This window comes from Salvelinus namaycush, chromosome 14 (assembly GCF_016432855.1).
Source record: "Salvelinus namaycush isolate Seneca chromosome 14, SaNama_1.0, whole genome shotgun sequence".
NCBI lineage: Eukaryota > Metazoa > Chordata > Actinopteri > Salmoniformes > Salmonidae > Salvelinus > Salvelinus namaycush.
In genome coordinates this window covers 4,481,295-4,498,937 of record NC_052320.1, presented here as the reverse complement: position 1 = coordinate 4,498,937, position 17,643 = coordinate 4,481,295, and the positions used below count along the sequence as shown (strand labels likewise).

At 45.6% G+C, this 17,643-nt stretch overlaps 1 protein-coding gene across 1 annotated transcript in view; it reads left to right on the top strand.

Annotated features, from left to right (window-relative positions):
- Positions 1-333: 333 nt before the first annotated feature.
- Positions 334-17,643, top strand: part of LOC120059561 — a 41,793-nt gene continuing 24,483 nt past the window's right edge. Inside the window, exons 1-8 of the mRNA XM_039008694.1 lie at positions 334-384; positions 2,713-3,091; positions 3,586-3,708; positions 3,946-4,187; positions 6,569-6,755; positions 7,703-7,795; positions 9,061-9,958; positions 16,941-16,978. Of these exons, the coding sequence (XP_038864622.1) occupies positions 2,924-3,091; positions 3,586-3,708; positions 3,946-4,187; positions 6,569-6,755; positions 7,703-7,795; positions 9,061-9,958; positions 16,941-16,978 (1,749 nt within the window). The 5' untranslated portion in view covers positions 334-384; positions 2,713-2,923. The remainder of the gene's footprint in view (positions 385-2,712; positions 3,092-3,585; positions 3,709-3,945; positions 4,188-6,568; positions 6,756-7,702; positions 7,796-9,060; positions 9,959-16,940; positions 16,979-17,643) is intronic.

The following is a 17,643-nucleotide window of genomic DNA, read 5'->3' as shown; positions in this document are numbered from 1 at the left end:
AGGGAAAGGGTAGCAATGTTTGATCATGGGGTAGGCTAATTAGTCTTATCAGGGCATTAGTCTTATTTAGCCTAAAATGTTCGTGATCCTCTGCCATCATTCTTCACTAAGGTCACAACATTTATAATATTCAGAGACATTAAGTCCCGTGATGCACTAGTCATAGTGCACATAACTCGGTCACCCATTCAAAGTTGGACTCGATACAATTTGGCCGATACTTAAAAAAAAAAACGTTTTAATTATCTTGCCGATCGCCGTCCCTTCCCGCTCGTTCTGCACATGCCCAGTTCAACACGTTAGTCCCCTGAAGAAGAAAAAAAGGAACGAGAACAGGAAGACGATCGAACGTGATTTCGGCCGCGATGGAAGAAGCTTTGCTGTGTGAGTATTTTCAACGAATTTCTGTCAATTTAGCGGTTTGTTTACATTTGTTGCAACGTTGCAAATCAGTAACAAAGATTGGCGCTACATCGCTGACAAAAAACACGAATGGAGTTTTCAAAACAGAATCATTATAACACGAGAATAAAAAAAAATCTGAGTAGCGCATAACATTCTCCTGCAATGATCAGTTTTTCAGTAGTAGCGCCGAAGGGAAACATCGAGCCGTGGACGGAGAATGCAGGGAGGGAGAGGGGGAGTGAGCAGCAGAGGAGGGTCCTTGAAAACGAGGAGGGGTGTATTCATTACGTTGATTCTGCTGCAAAACGTCGTTACTTCAAACGCTTTTGAGTTCTGTTTTGTTAGAAGTTGTAGTTCAGTCGTGTCTCTTAAAAAATAAATAATAAACGCCTGGAAGAGGTTGAAGGAACCCCGCGCCGCGGTCTTCACTTCAGAGAGAGCGCTTTCGCAGACTATTCAGATTGGTTTCCACGCGTTGCCATTCCCATACAATTAACGTGAACTACAACTTCCGTTTAAGTACCCAACAGCTTTTACGTCATGTTGAAGAGCGTTTGGAGAAAATAAACGGATTCACAGACGTAAACGTTATGCAACAGAATCGGCGTAATGAATACATCCCCTGTTGTTGGAGTCACATGGATCAGACGAGCGACCAGGCGGAATCATGGCGGATGGGAACACGAAAGTGGTTTTGTTTTTGTGTGTGTGTTTTTTTGTTGCTACAGTGCTTCGATGCACGCCTACCCATGTTAATGACTAGCAACAACCAAGCCATGTTTCCAGTTGTTGTTTTAGAGTTTGGGTAGATAACAGCTGTGTGGGTCACTAGCTATGTATCAAACGTGTTGGTAATATTCATCAACAAAAACACTACAATCAGATGAAGTTGCCGTGATTTCATTGCTGCAGTTCGAAACAGCTGGACGTGCTAGTTACAGTGTGTTAGCTAGTTACAGTTAGCTAGCTACAGTTAGCTAGCTACAGTGTGTTTTGAGTTTGTCAAGGCAAGATACTGTAACTAACAAGAACTTGCAGATGGCCCATTCATAAACTACAGGTTGATAAGGAGATCTTGACACCAGTCAGTCTTAATTAGCCTACCAGATTATATTATTACAATAACCCAAACGAATTTTCATGATGATATTGAGGTTTTTCTCAGTTCTGTTTACATTTTGACATTTTAGCAGACACTTATCCAGAGGGACTTAGTGCATTCCTATGTAGCTAGGTAAGACAACCACATGCAACATTGGACCACACTCCTGTATACAAGGGGCTGTGCTTCATTGTGATTTGAGCACAGGGCTGCAGTCATTGATTCAGTGTTTCCCCTACCATTCTCCCCACAAAATAAAAGTTTGATTTTAATTTGACCGTTATAATGCCAGAAGGTTTGCCTCTTGCTTTTGGAGGCCTAGAGACAGTTTGACGTAGGCAAAGACTGAATTGATTATCAGTGTTGTGAACAGACACCGTACAAACTATTCTGCAAAGCATGTTGAGGAATGCCTTTTGACAAAATATACCAGCCAGTTTCCACCCTGCTAGTACTGTGTTTAAAGCTTGAGCAGGGTGATGTGGGGTTTCTTGTGAGTTTTGTAGTTTGACTAATTGATTAAGTTAAGCCGCTAGGTGATTGGTTGGATTTAAAACATGGGCAGGGTTTAAACTTCCAAGAGGAACCCCAAAGGCCTGTAATATTCTAACTCTGCAGGTGTAGGCTTAATAATGTAGCTATTACATTTCCCACCCACCCCCTCTCCCTGGTAATTGTTTCTAATAAGCTTGTTTATATATTATCCATTAGGCCTATTTGCCACTCCGGTTCTGTTATCTTGAAAAGTGGCGTCAGCATTGCATTTATTATTATGCTGCTGCATTTCTGCAGACAGTGGCGTTTTTTTTGTTTTTGTTCTGCCGGCCCGCCCTCGATCAGTGCGCTGTGATCACCATGACAACCACGTTTTTTTTTTTTCTTCTTCTCCGGTGCTAAACATATCGCCAAGGCACCAGCATGTAGCCTTGGAAACCCACATGGGTGACCGCCAAGCTCCAGATTGATGGTTTCAATTTAGCCAAAATCCATGGTTTCTTGTTGTTTCTATGTTACGTGTGCCTTGCATGTTAGTTCCCAGTAAATTACATATTTAGTGCTAGCAATCGTTGTCAATGGTTGAGATTTTGAATGAACATTTTTAATGTAGGTTATATATTGATAATTTCAGACCTGTAATTTGTTACCTCGTTCTTTCTATATTATAATAAATAAGGATACCGACTGCCATTTTTCCTTTATTTCAGAGTGTTCCAAACATCAGCTGACCCGACCCAGACACCTTACCACCACAAATGCCAAGATGGAGAGACGAGAGACTTTGTGTGTAGACCTTCATATGTCGTAAGGCTACAGGCGAAAACAGAGGAGGACCTGTGTTTGCTGTGAGTCAGTAACGTTACTGAACATGGATGATAAACAGTGAGTAGGCCTAACCTAGATTACATTCGACCCGACATGGACAGGAAGCACCCTAAACTGCTCATCCTAAGGAGAGACACAGTAGAGGGTAGGATGGTGGCACGACACATTGCTCTGGAGGAGGACACGCCCCTGAGCCACGCAGCCAATCAGGCTCCAGACCTCGGAGAGGGAGCCAATCAGGCAGACGGGGCTGAAGAAGAGGTGAGGAAGGGTGTTTTCAGTGATCTGAAAGACTTTTTGAACATTCCAGAAAGAGAACAGACAGAGCTCACTCCAGTCCTTATTTTAACAGACAATTGCAACTTTTAAAGAAAAGTATTATATGTTAGCACATGCCATTTAGCAGAGACTTTTACAGCAATTTACAGTAATTTACATAGAAATTATGTTGTATACATTTTACACTCTTGGCACCATCATTTCAGTTTATTCAGCTGTAGCAGCTCTTTTAATTTAATTTTAAATGTCATCAAATTATTCCCACGTACCTGCAACAAGCTGATTTTTAGCTATGTTAGCATTGTTTTCCTATTTTGAGACAATCATATTTGTTCTACACCACTTTTCTATCTGAATGTTCTGTGTCATTACGTCCTCCTGAACAGTGACTAGAGTCGACACCGTTCCCTTTTCTATCTGCCAAGACAATCCTTATCTGTTGTACATTTCTATCTTCATGTGCTGTAACACGACAGACCCGTGGTGAAGAGACCCGTGGTGAAGAGACGCTGATCCAGCTGGAGAGCGACATGCTCCCTCTAGGAGCAGAGGTCCAGATGCACGCGGTTTCCAGTGACCGACTCGGGAGTCTGGTTCTGGCCCAGGGGACAAGGGAGGGAGAGGGGTGTCTGGCCCAGGGGACAGGGGAGGGAGAGGGGTGTCTGGCCCAGGGGACAAGGGAGGGAGAGGGGTGTCTGGCCCAGGGGACAGGGGAGGGAGAGGGGTGTCTGGCCCAGGGGACAGGGGAAGGAGAGAGGTGTCTGGCCCAGGGGACAGGGGAAGGAGAGAGGTGTCTGGCCCAGGGGACAGGGGAAGGACAGGGGTGTCTGGCCCAGGGGACAGGGGAGGGAGAGGGGTGTCTGGCCCAGGGGACAGGGGAAGGAGAGGGGTGTCTGGCCCAGGCGACAGGGGAAGGAGAGAGGTGTCTGGCCCAGACGACAGGGGAAGGAAAGAGGTGTCTGGCCCAGGGGACAGGGGAAGGAGAGAGGTGTCTGGATCGGACGCCTGGAGCCTGGTCTGAGCCCCTGGGGGAAGATGACGATGAGGAAGAGATGGAGGAGCGAGATAATGAACGGAGGTATGGAATGTATTTCTTCACTCGCACTTGATCTTCCTGGTAACTGATTTAGCTGATACTTGTAATGACTGCGTTCTGGGCGTTCTCCCCACTAAATGCTCTGGATAAGAGCGTCTACTAAATGACTGAAATGTAAAATGATCATCGCTTTTTATTATGGTTACATTTGTTAGTGTCTGCATTCTGCAACTTTCTTTTGGGTTTTTAGGAAACAGTTGTCTCATTGACCGAGCGTACTATGTGCTCCACAACCTGACAGCTTGTTACTTTCTCTGGTCAAATAAAAAGGGATGAATGTCTCTTAGCAGAGCTTGGCCCTGTGATAGACTAGTGTCATGTCCAGGGGGTGTCCTGGTACATCAAGCTGTCTCACTACAGAAACAGGAGATATATTAGTGTCCTGTCCAGGGGGTGTCCTGTACATCAAGCTGCCTCACTACAGAAACAGGAGCCAGACTAGTGTCTTGTCCAGGCGGTGTCCTGTACATCAAGCTGTCTCACTACAGAAACAGGAGATATATTAGTGTCCTGTCCAGGGGGTGTCCTGTACATCAAGCTGTCTCACTACAGAAAAAGGATATAGACTAGTGTCCTGTCCAGGGGGTGTACTGGTACATCAAGCTGCCTCACTACAGAAACAGGAGATAGACTAGTGTCCTGTCCAGGGGGTGTCCTGTACATCAAGCTGTCTCACTACAGAAACAGGAGACAGACTAGTGTCCTGTCCAGGGGGTGTACTGGTACATCAAGCTGTCTCACTACAGAAACAGGAGATAGACTAGTGCCCTATCCAGGGGGTGTCCTGGTACATCAAGCTGTCTCACTACAGAAGCAGGAGATAGAATAGTGTCCTGTCCAGGGGGTGTCCTGGTACATCAAGCTGTCTCACTACAGGAACAGGAGATAGACTAGTGTCCTGTCCAGGGGGTGTACTGGTACATCAAGCTGCCTCACTACAGAAACAGGAGATAGACTAGTGTCCTGTCCAGGGGGTGTACTGGTACATCAAGCTGTCTCACTACAGAAACAGGAGATAGACTAGTGTCCTGTCCAGGGGGTGTACTGGTACATCAAGCTGCCTCACTACAGAAACAGGATATAGACTAGTGTCCTGTCCAGGGGGTGTACTGGTACATCAAGCTGCCTCACTACAGAAACAGGAGATAGACTAGTGTCCTGTCCAGGGGGTGTCCTGTACATCAAGCTGCCTCACTACAGAAACAGGAGATAGACTAGTGTCCTGTCCAGGGGGTGTCCTGTACATCAAGCTGCCTCACTACAGTAACAGGAGATAGACTAGTGTCCTGTCCAGGGGGTGTCCTGTACATCAAGCTGTCTCACTACAGAAACAGGAGATAGACTAGTGTCCTGTCCAGGGGGTGTACTGGTGCATCAAGCTGTCTCACTACAGATACAGGATATAGACTAGTGTCCTGTCCAGGGGGCGTACTGGTACATCAAGCTGCCTCACTACAGAAACAGGAGATAGACTAGTGTCCTGTCCAGGGGGTGTACTGGTACATCAAGCTGCCTCACTACAGAAACAGGAGATAGACTAGTGTCCTGTCCAGGGGGTGTACTGGTACATCAAGCTGTCTCACTACAGGAACAGGAGATAGACTAGTGTCCTGTCCAGGGGGTGTACTGGTACATCAAGCTGTCTCACTACAGAAACAGGAGATAGACTAGTGTCCTGTCCAGGGGGTGTACTGGTACATCAAGCTGCCTCACTACAGAAACAGGATATAGACTAGTGTCCTGTCCAGGGGGTGTACTGGTACATCAAGCTGCCTCACTACAGAAACAGGAGATAGACTAGTGTCCTGTCCAGGGGGTGTCCTGTACATCAAGCTGCCTCACTACAGAAACAGGAGATAGACTAGTGTCCTGTCCAGGGGGTGTCCTGTACATCAAGCTGCCTCACTACAGTAACAGGAGATAGACTAGTGTCCTGTCCAGGGGGTGTCCTGTACATCAAGCTGTCTCACTACAGAAACAGGAGATAGACTAGTGTCCTGTCCAGGGGGTGTACTGGTGCATCAAGCTGTCTCACTACAGATACAGGATATAGACTAGTGTCCTGTCCAGGGGGCGTACTGGTACATCAAGCTGCCTCACTACAGAAACAGGAGATAGACTAGTGTCCTGTCCAGGGGGTGTACTGGTACATCAAGCTGCCTCACTACAGAAACAGGAGATAGACTAGTGTCCTGTCCAGGGGGTGTACTGTACATCAAGCTGTCTCACTACAGAAACAGGAGATAGACTAGTGTCCTGTCCAGGGGGTGTCCTGTACATCAAGCTGCCTCACTACAGAAACAGGAGATAGACTCCTGTTGTATGGGTTGTTCTGGCTCAGACATACTTTATCCTTTGTCCAGACCGGCTCCTAAGCGAAGGTGGAGGTGGAAGGTTCCGGTACAGGCTGACGACGACTGGGAAGATTGTTCCGCTTTAGGACCGGGCTGGAAACGCAAAGTGGTGTTCCGTCGCTCGACCACCCTGCCCGCGAAGAGGAAGTGGGATACGTACTACTGCAGTCCTTGTGGGGACCGCATGAGGAGCAAGGTGAACACTTCTAAACACTTCTACAGCAAGAAGGGTAGCGGTTCCGTTATGAATTAATGTTTGAAGTGGATTTAACAGGTGACATCAATAAAGGATTCATAGCTTTCACCTGGATTCACCTGGTCAGTCTGTCATGGAAAGAGCAGGTGTTCATAATGTGGTTCGAGTCCTGAACGCTGATTGGCTGAAAGCCGTGGTATATCAGATCGTATACCACGGGTAGGACAAAAACATGTATTTTTTTACTGTTCTAATTACGTCGGTAACCAGTTGATAATGGCAATAAAGCACGAGGGTGTGGTGTATATGGCCGATATACCACGACTAAGTGATGTTCTTATTGGCACGACGCAACGCAGAGTGCACGGACGCTGTCATTAGCCATGGTATATTGGCCGTATACCACAAACCCCCAAGGGGCCTTATTGCTATTACAAACTGTCTACCAATTGTAATAAATGTTTTTGTCATACCCGTGGTACACAAGGCTGATATACCACGGCTGTCAGCCAATCAGCATTCAGGACTCGAACCACCTAGTGTATATTTATATTCCAACCTCATTACGAAATCTCTTTTTTTACAACTTGTGGATTCTGTGTGTATAGTTATTGTATTAATAGATATTGCTACACTGTTGGAGATAGAAACCATAAGCATTTTTCTACACCTGCGATAACTTCTACAAAACGGTGTACGCGACCAATAAACTGATTTTAAACTCTGGTCCTTTTAAAAACCTGCGTTGTGTAAAATATTGTGTGTTATAGCTTGTAAAATAAATACATGTGGTTTTGAAGTAAGGAGATACTGTTGTGGTGATGCTGGTGTGGTGATGCTGGTGTGGTGATGCTGGTGTGTATGATCTGTATGTGATGTTTTACATTGATGCTAAATAACGTTGTCTTGACTTGGATGGTCAATAAAGTTATATTCTATATTTTAAGGTTGAACTGGCCAAATACCTCCGTGGTGGCGTGGACCTCTCTCGTTTTGACTTCCAGTCAGGACTCTTCTTGGATGAGAAGAGCAGGTTGAAGGTAAAACACTTCCTTACTTCCTGGTGCCATTATTATTCCTGGTGCCATTATTATTCCTGGTGCCATTATTATTCCTGGTGCCATTATTATTCCTGGTGCCATTATTATTCCTGGTGCCTTACTTCCTGGTGCCATTATTATTCCTGGTGCCATTATTATTCCTGGTGCCATTATTATTCCTGGTGCCTTACTTCCTGGTGCCTTACTTCCTGGTGCCATTATTATTCCTGGTGCCTTACTTCCTGGTGCCTTACTTCCTGGTGCCATTATTATTCCTGGTGCCTTACTTCCTGGTGCCTTATTTCCTGGTGCCTTACTTCCTGGTGCCATTATTATTCCTGGTGCCTTACTTCCTGGTGCCATTATTATTCCTGGTGCCATTATTATTCCTGGTGCCTTACTTCCTGGTGCCATTATTATTCCTGGTGCCTTACTTCCTGGTGCCATTATTATTCCTGGTGCTTTACTTCCTGGTGCCATTATTATTCCTGGTGCCGTTATTATTCCTGGTGCCTTACTTCCTGGTGCCATTATTATTCCTGGTGCCATTATTATTCCTGGTGCCATTATTATTCCTGGTGCCATTATTATTCCTGGTGCCTTACTTCCTGGTGCCATTATTATTCCTGGTGCCATTATTATTCCTGGTGCCATTATTATTCCTGGTGCCATTATTATTCCTGGTGCCTTACTTCCTGGTGCCTTACTTCCTGGTGCCATTATTATTCCTGGTGCCATTATTATTCCTGGTGCCATTATTATTCCTGGTGCCATTATTATTCCTGGTGCCTTACTTCCTGGTGCCATTATTATTCCTGGTGCCTTACTTCCTGGTGCCATTATTATTCCTGGTGCCATTATTATTCCTGGTGCCTTACTTCCTGGTGCCATTATTATTCCTGGTGCCGTTATTATTCCTGGTGCCTTACTTCCTGGTGCCATTATTATTCCTGGTGCCTTACTTCCTGGTGCCATTATTATTCCTGGTGCCATTATTATTCCTGGTGCCTTACTTCCTGGTGCCATTATTATTCCTGGTGCCATTATTATTCCTGGTGCCATTATTATTCCTGGTGCCTTACTTCCTGGTGCCATGGGTCTTATTCATTAGTGAAGAAGGAAGAACCGTCCCCGTTTTCAGCCCGCTTGCTTCTGATTGGTTCCTAGTGATTCGACCCTGGTTTCCACCTCTGATATTGCTGTGTATGTACTCAGTAGTTATGTTAAAAAAAATATATATATTTAGATTTATTTCCTCACCACAGCATTTGAACCACTTGGAGGAAGTTCACTCCTCTAGTACGAGCACCTCCAGGGCTGGAACCCCTATGACCGACACCCCCAGGACAGGCACTCCAGACCTGGACCGGAACCACACCCCTGATGGCCTCCCTGGAACTCCCCAGCGCACCCCACAGAGTCAGGCCAGCTTCCCGCACATCACACAGTCCCCCACGGTTGTTATCCACAACAGCCTCCCCACCACCCCTAAGCCATCCGTGGCCAGTTTCTCCCCCTCCCTCCGTCTGGAGAAGATCTCCCCACAGAGACTCAGTTCTGTGGCCTCTTCAAGCCGAGACGTGGTCATCCCTCGTCTGTCTCAGTCTCTCCTGCCTCTCAGCCCGACCAAAAACCAGCTCCTTCAGTCAGGACTACAACCGCTCAGCCCAAACAAGAATCAGCTCTCTCAATTAGGACTACAACCGCTCAGCCCGACCAAAAACCAGCTCCTTCAGTCAGGACTACAACCGCTCAGCCCAAACAAGAATCAGCTCTCTCAATTAGGACTACTTCCGCTCAGCCCGACCAATAACCAGCTCCTTCAGTCAGGACTACAACCGCTCAGCCCAAACAAGAATCAGCTCTCTCAATTAGGACTACAAACCCCAGAGAGGCACAGGAAGGTAGTAGTGATCCGTAAACCGGATGTGGATCTGGACCCAATCACCTCCCCTCCCCCTCAGCACCTTTCCCTGGTGACCCAGTGGACCCAGCAGTGGAGTGGATCTAATATTGTGCTGAATGGACACAGAGAAATAGACGCAGAGAAACCAACTTGTACAGGTAGACATGGACAGGTAGAGTCAGTGGAAGTAACGTCCCTTAGGCCAAGCTCCTACGGTGAGAGGATGCAACAGATGAAAACAGCCAATGACAAAGATGGTGAGTCCTTTTTTTTTCTCTCAATTCTTTTGTATTTAACAAGCCAGGATAGTCCTCTCAGTAACACTGGCTTATCTTTCTCAGAGGGGTATACTACAAAGCAGGATCAAGGACTTAGCCAGCTAACTTCCCTGAATATTCTGAACAGAGTGGCTGCAGATCAGACAAAAAAATCAAAAGATTCCTAAGCTTCTGCGCACGTGTTGCTTCTACTTTAGGCAGTAGAGGTCAGGCTACTCTGGTGAATGGTGCTCGTTTTTTAATAAAGTTATATAAAAGCTGAGATCACATATTGATAGTCTTCTACGTACAGTATAACTGTCAGACAACAAAAACAAAACACGCACATTTATCTCTCGTGTGGCCAGAAGTCGACAACAACACGTCCCACTAGGCATAATACACAGGTAGGCTATGCTACGGTCTGTTAGCAACGTAGCTCTAAAATCCATTCAGGTAGGCTATGCTACGGTCTGTTAGCAACGTAGCTCTAAAATCCATTCAGGTAGGCTATGCTACGGTCTGTTAGCAACGTAGCTCTAAAACTCATACAGGTAGGCTATGCTACGGTCTGTTAGCAACGTAGCTCTAAAATCCATTCAGGTAGGCTATGCTACGGTTTGTTAGCAACGTAGCTCTAAAATCCATTCAGGTAGGCTATGCTACGGTTTGTTAGCAACGTAGCTCTAAAATCCATTCAGGTAGGCTATGCTACGGTCTGTTAGCAACGTAGCTCTAAAATCCATTCAGGTAGGCTATGCTACGGTCTGTTAGCAACGTAGCTCTAAAATCCATTCAGGTAGGCTATGCTACGGTCTGTTAGCAATGTAGCTCTAAAATCCGTTCAGGTATGGTATGCTACGGTCTGTTAGCAACGTAGCTCTAAAATCCATTCAGGTAGGCTATGCTACGGTCTGTTAGCAACGTAGCTCTAAAATCCATTCAGGTAGGCTATGCTACGGTTTGTTAGCAACATAGCTCTAAAATCCATTCAGGTAGGCTAAACTTGATAAAACTTGAGGAATTCTCATTCATGAATGACAGTGAGAAATGTGAAGAAGACTACATACACACACACACATTGTTGTGATGTAGGCTTGGGCGGTCTACAGTGGTTGATCAACTAAAAGTTTTGAGATTACGCTGCGGGACTTAGAGGTAATTTGTAGTCCACCCATAACTTTTGGACTTTATAACATTCCCAGAAGGATTATTATAATCTAATGGTAATCTAATTTACTGCCGGTCTAAAACCTATGGGTTTAACCTTTTAAATGAATGATTATATTGAAGATAGAAGCCGCCTCTTAATGAGTTCTGAGAACCAGTCCGTTACCCAACAAAATAACATACATTTATTTAGCCTAATTGTTTTTATGACTACAGACAGTAGGTTATTATTTATCTTTTTCCCGCGTTTAATTTAATTTGTCTGCATGTCTATTCAACATTTTGGCTAAAAATAAACCATGCCATGCAATGTAGCACATTTGACAAGTCAAATCGCATTTTTAAAGCGCCTTCTAATATTAGACAACAAATAAGTCGCTGCAACCACACATCCGTCTGTAGGTGACTCTTTATCCTTTAGAACCAGGTTAGAGGAAATTAACAAGATTCATAAGTATTCTTTCACAATAGCTGGACTCGTGTTCTTTCACAATAGCTGGCCTCGTGTTCTTTCACAATAGCTGGCCTCGTGTTCTTTCACAATAGCTGGCCTCGTGTTCTTTCACAATAGCTGGCCTCGTGTTCTTTCACAGTAGCTGGCCTCGTGTTCTTTCACAGTAGCTGGCCTCGTGTTCTTTCACAGTAGCTGGCCTCGTGTTCTTTCACAGTAGCTGGCCTCGTGTTCTTTCACAATAGCTGGCCTCGTGTTCTTTCACAATAGCTGGCCTCGTGTTCTTTCACAATAGCTGGCCTCGTGTTCTTTCACAATAGCTGGCCTCGTGTTCTTTCACAATAGCTGGCCTCGTGTTCTTTCACAATAGCTGGCCTCGTGTTCTTTCACAATAGCTGGCCTCGTGTTCTTTCACAATAGCTGGCCTCGTGTTCTTTCACAATAGCTGGCCTCGTGTTCTTTCACAATAGCTGGCCTCGTGTTCTTTCACAATAGCTGGCCTCGTATTCTTTCACAATAGCTGGCCTCGTATTCTTTCACAGTAGCTGGCCTCGTGTTCTTTCACAGTAGCTGGCCTCGTGTTCTTTCACAGTAGCTGGCCTCGTGTTCTTTCACAATAGCTGGCCTCGTGTTCTTTCACAATAGCTGGCCTCGTGTTCTTTCACAATAGCTGGCCTCGTGTTATCTGTAGTTTTGAGCTGCACTGTCCCACTCTGTGGTGGATAACATCCACTCTTCTTTATGTAATGAGCTGTAAGGCACGACTATCCTATTTTTTTTTTTTAAATCATCAGTCCACATGTCAAGTGTCATTGCGCCATTTTGTATTTACCTAAGTTCTCTCTCAACTCTGGGACTACCCACCAGCTGATGTTTTTTGCCTGATGCAGGACTCTAGTGCGATAGGAGACCGACTGAAACATTCACACCTCCAGTAATTTTACAAAAGGATAGTCTAATAGCTCGGCTAGGTGTGGAAAATCCCCCAATTTTGTGCCACAGTTCAGACTACTGATAGATGCTGCGGTCAGTCAGGGTTGAGGTTAAAGTGTAGCCTAAAGGTTAACAATACGCCAAACTTCAAATCAAGCTTTATTTGTCACGTGCCGAATACAACAGGTGTAGACCTTAACATGAAATGCTGACTCACAAGCCCTTAACCAACAATGCAGTTCAAGAATATATTTACCAAATATACTACATTTAAAAGTAACACAAAACAATAATGAGGCTATATACAGGGGGTACCAGTACCGAGTCAATGTGCGAGGGTACAGATTTGTCGAGGTAATTTGTACATGTAGGTAGGGGTAAAGTGACTGCAAAGATAATAAACAGCGAGTAGCAGCAGTGTACAAATAAAATGGGGGGGGGGGGGGGGTCAATTTTAAATAGTCCGGCTGGCCATTTGATTAATTGTTCAGCAATGTGATTTTCTGGATTTTTGTTTTAGATTCCGTCTCTCACAGTTGAAGTGTACCTATGATAAAAATTACAGACCTACATGCTTAGGAAAAAGTAGGAAAACCTGCAAAATCGGCAGTGTATCCAATACTTGTTCTCCCCACTGTGTGTATATATATATATATATATATAGCCATCAAAAATAAGTGTATATATTTAAAAAATACTGTTTATCTTATTTTCCCGTAATTAGCTATTCATATTTGTGGTAATTTAGGCAATTTATGCAAATGATTTTACCTCTCTCCATTACCAAAATTACATTATTGCAAGCAATTATTATATTAGCAAACAATTATTGTGAATCCTCCTATATTGTCCCTAACATCTTTTACTCCCTCGCAACAGTTGTGGGACACCCACACACACACTCATACACACTCAACCCTTTCCCCCCACAACAACCATAAACTCAGATTCTCAACAGCTGCACCATCCCAGAGCCCAACTCAAGAAAGGTCTTGATTTACGAATGCATATACAGTTGCAGCTGTAAGAGAAGGCCTGCAAATCTGAGCAAAAAAATGGGTAGAAAATGGGGAGATTTTATTAATCGTTGTCACGTCCTAGATGATGGAGGTCAGATATACCCCCTTACCCTGAAACACCCACAGCACGGTCTCCCTTATTGACCATATCCCCAAGCATCTCCATGCAGTCAGACCTTTGATTTTGTGCCACCAGGGCCACAATAATATACCCCCTCTCTGAATGTCTGAGTGTGACCCCCTCCCCATGGGTTACTGCAGCTAGTGTTGCCAGCCCTGCCACTGCCTGGGTGGGGGCACCCCACCCCCCTCCCAAAGGGTTACTGCAGCTAGCGTTGCCAGCACTGCCACTGCCTGGGTGGGGGCACCCCACCCCCCTCCCCATGGGTTACTGCAGCTAGCGTTGCCAGCACTGCCACTGCCTGGGTGGGGGCACCCCACCCCCCTCCCCATGGGTTACTGCAGCTAGCGTTGCCAGCCCTGCCACTGCCTGGGTGGGGGCACCCCACCCCCCTCCCCAAGGGTTACTGCAGCTAGCGTTGCCAGCACTGCCACTGCCTGGGTGGGGGCACCCCACCCCCCTCCCCAAGGGTTACTGCAGCTAGCGTTGCCAGCACTGCCACTGCCTGGGTGGGGGCACCCCACCGGAATCCCCATCGTCTAGGTACAAGGTTGTCAAGGTTCTCATTAGCAGCTTTGAGAATTTCCTTGTTTATTATGCTCTCCCTTTAGGGGGCTTTGGCTTTGCAGGACCAACCCTGCCAAGCAGGCTCAGCATCTTGAGGGGGCAGTGCTACTCTAGGACTCTGACTGCATTTTGGCTGCATACAGACCGCTTACAGCAGGCCCAGACAACAGTTAGGGACTTCTCCTTAGTGTCTGGGTCATTCAGGTGGGTGTATAGGGTAAAGGGTTGTGAACCGTTCCATCAATATATGATGTATAATTCTTTTTCTTTTTTTTAAATGTTCCCCATGAAATATTCCATTCCAAACCATTCCGTATTTTATCAAACGGGCAGCAACCCTAAGTCTAAATATTGCTATTACATTGCACAAACTTCAATGTTATGTCATAATTATGTAAAATTCTTGCAAATTAATTACGGTCTTTGTTAAGAAGAAATGGTCTTCACACAGTTCGCAACGAGCCAGGCGGCCCAAAATGCTGCATATACCTTGACTCTGAGAAGTTAAGTCCCTAGTTAAAATATATTCATGTTAGCAGGCAATATTAACTAAATATGCAGGTTTATTTTTTTAAACTTGTGTATTGATTTTAAGAAAGGCATTGATGTTTATGGTTAGGTACGTATTGGTGCAACGACAGTAATTTCTTCACGAATGCGCATGTTAAATCACCCGTTTGGCGAAGTAGGCTGTGATTCAATGATAAATTAACAGGCACCGAATTGATTATATGCAATGCAGGACAAGCTAGATAAACTAGTAATCATCAACCATGTGTAGTTAACCAGGGATTATGTTAAGATTGATCGTTTTTTTTTATAAGATAAGTTTAATGCTAGCTAGCAACTTACCTTGGCTCCTTGCTGCACTCGCGTAACAGGTGGTCAGCCTGCCACGCAGTCTCCTCGTGGAGTGCAATGTAATCGGCCATAATCGGCGTCCAAAAATGACAATTACCGATTTATGAAAACTTGAAATCGGAACCTAATTAATCGGCCATGCCGATCCAGGCTAGCAGTGAGTTAGTGGAGCTAACGTGATGCAGTCCAGACTCCCAGGCTAGCAGTGAGTTAGTGGAGCTAACATGATGCAGCCCAGACTCCCAGTACAGGCTAGCAGTGAGTTAGTGGAGCTAACATGATGCAGCCCAGACTCCCAGTACAGGCTAGCAGTGAGTTAGTGGAGCTAACATGATGCAGCCCAGACTCCCAGGCTAGCAGTGAGTTAGTGGAGCTAACATGATGCAGCCCAGACTCCCAGGCTAGCAGTGAGTTAGTGGGGCTAACATGATGCAGCCCAGACTCCCAGGCTAGCAGTGAGTTAGTGGAGCTAACATGATGCTGTCCAGACTCCCAGGCTAGTAGTGAGTTAGTGGAGCTAACATGATGCAGTCCAGACTTCCAGGCTAGCAGTGAGTTAGTGGAGCTAACATGATGCAGTCCAGACTCCCAGGCTAGCAATGAGTTAGTGGGGCTAACATGATGCAGTCCAGACTCCCAGGCTAGCAGTGAGTTAGTGGGGCTAACATGATGCAGTCCAGGCTAGCAGTGAGTTAGTGGAGCTAGCATGATGCAGTCCAGGCTAGCAGTGAGTTAGTGGAGCTAACATGATGCAGTCCAGGCTAGCAGTGAGTTAGTGGAGCTAACATGATGCAGTCCAGGCTAGCAGTGAGTTAGTGGAGCTAACATGATGCAGTCCAGGCTAGCAGTGAGTTAGTGGATCTAACATGATGCAGTCCAGGCTAGCAGTGAGTTAGTGGAGCTAGCATGATGCAGTCCAGGCTAGCAGTGAGTTAGTGGAGCTAGCATGATGCAGTCCAGGCTAGCAGTGAGTTAGTGGAGCAGACCGGGGGATCTATAGTAAAGGGTCTGCTGCACTGATACCCAGGCTTGATCCGTGAGACACATTTTGACAGAAGTTTCCCGAAAGTAACAAATTCTAGTACCGACCCGTTTTTCATGTTCTAGTATCAAAAAAGTACTGACGTTTCGGTATACCGCGCAACACTAGTGCTGCTCTGGAGACCGTGCTGTTCTTCCTTCAGACAAGCATGCGTTAAAACGTTGTTCATTTGCACAATGTCTCTCGTTCACATTGACTTGTAAATAAACAAACCTCACAAAAAAATTATATTCTACCTATAGATGTATAACTTTATGAGCTGGATTGCCTGTCGTTGCCTTTGCGCTCGTTTAGCATATTTAGCTAGCAGCCGCTATGGAATTTCGCTAGCACTTGTGTAATTTATTTTTATTATTCTGGTAAAGATTTTAAAAAACAAATGCAGAAGCTTCGGGACCTTTAGTCCGGGAAACAAAGGTCTTAAAGTCGGATCCACTATTCTGAATTAACCTTTTAGAACCAATAAATGGGATTGACAACCAGAAACACATGTAGAAGTTAAGAATTCTTAATGAACCAGAAAATCACAAGTCATTTCTGGTAGTTTATCAAAGTTAGCTGGTACAATCTGTAGTGTACCCCCAGGGATGCTGGGATTCCTGACCACGGTGTGTGTGTGGAGTACTTGAAGGTGTGGCAGTTTTAATCTAGAAGACAATAGTCAACTGTAAGTCTTTGTCGCTTGTTGGTTCAAATTAGTCTCGAAGGACCATGTAAAAAAAAGTCACTTTGAGTGGCTGTAGTTGGAGTGTGTCTCCATGCGCGCATCTTTGTGTCTGTTTGGTTGTTGAAGTATTTGTGTTTTTTGTGTTCTCCAGCTGAGAAGAAACAGTCCCCAAGTATTGTGTTCAGAAAGGTAAGACCGACCTAACATGATCCATCTCTGCCTGCCTGCCGAACTGTCTTTCCCTCTGCATGTGTTGGCTACTCCTGTTCTGCTAGTCTGATTTGGATAAGCATCCTTTTAATTCTGTGGCTGTTAACTATCTTCTGTAGTATCCTCCCTGTCCTATGTTAGTGTAAGGTGAAGTTGCCCCTAAGACATTGATCCTGAGTCAGTTTAGCATTTTCTCTCCACTAATGGTTAGGTTTGGTGGAGAGGAAGCTGATCCTGGATCACCCCACAATGTCCTGTGTTGGTCCTGATGCACATTTCTTTTAGTTGCAGCAGAGTCAGGGTCTGTCAGTTCGTCCAGTCATTATACGGCCACCGGTCTGGCAGGGTCTTGTCAGTTGGTCCAGTCATTATACGGCCACCGGTCTGGCAGGGTCTTGTCAGTTGGTCCAGTCATTATACGGCCACCGGTCTGGCAGGGTCTTGTCAGTTGGTCCAGTCATTATACGGCCACCGGTCTGGCAGGGTCTGTCAGTTGGTCCAGTCGTTATACGGCCACCGGTCTGGCAGGGTCTTGTCAGTTGGTCCAGTCGTTATACGGCCACCGGTCTGGCAGGGTCTTGTCAGTTGGTCCAGTCGTTATACGGCCACCGGTCTGGCAGGGTCTTGTCAGTTGGTCCAGTCGT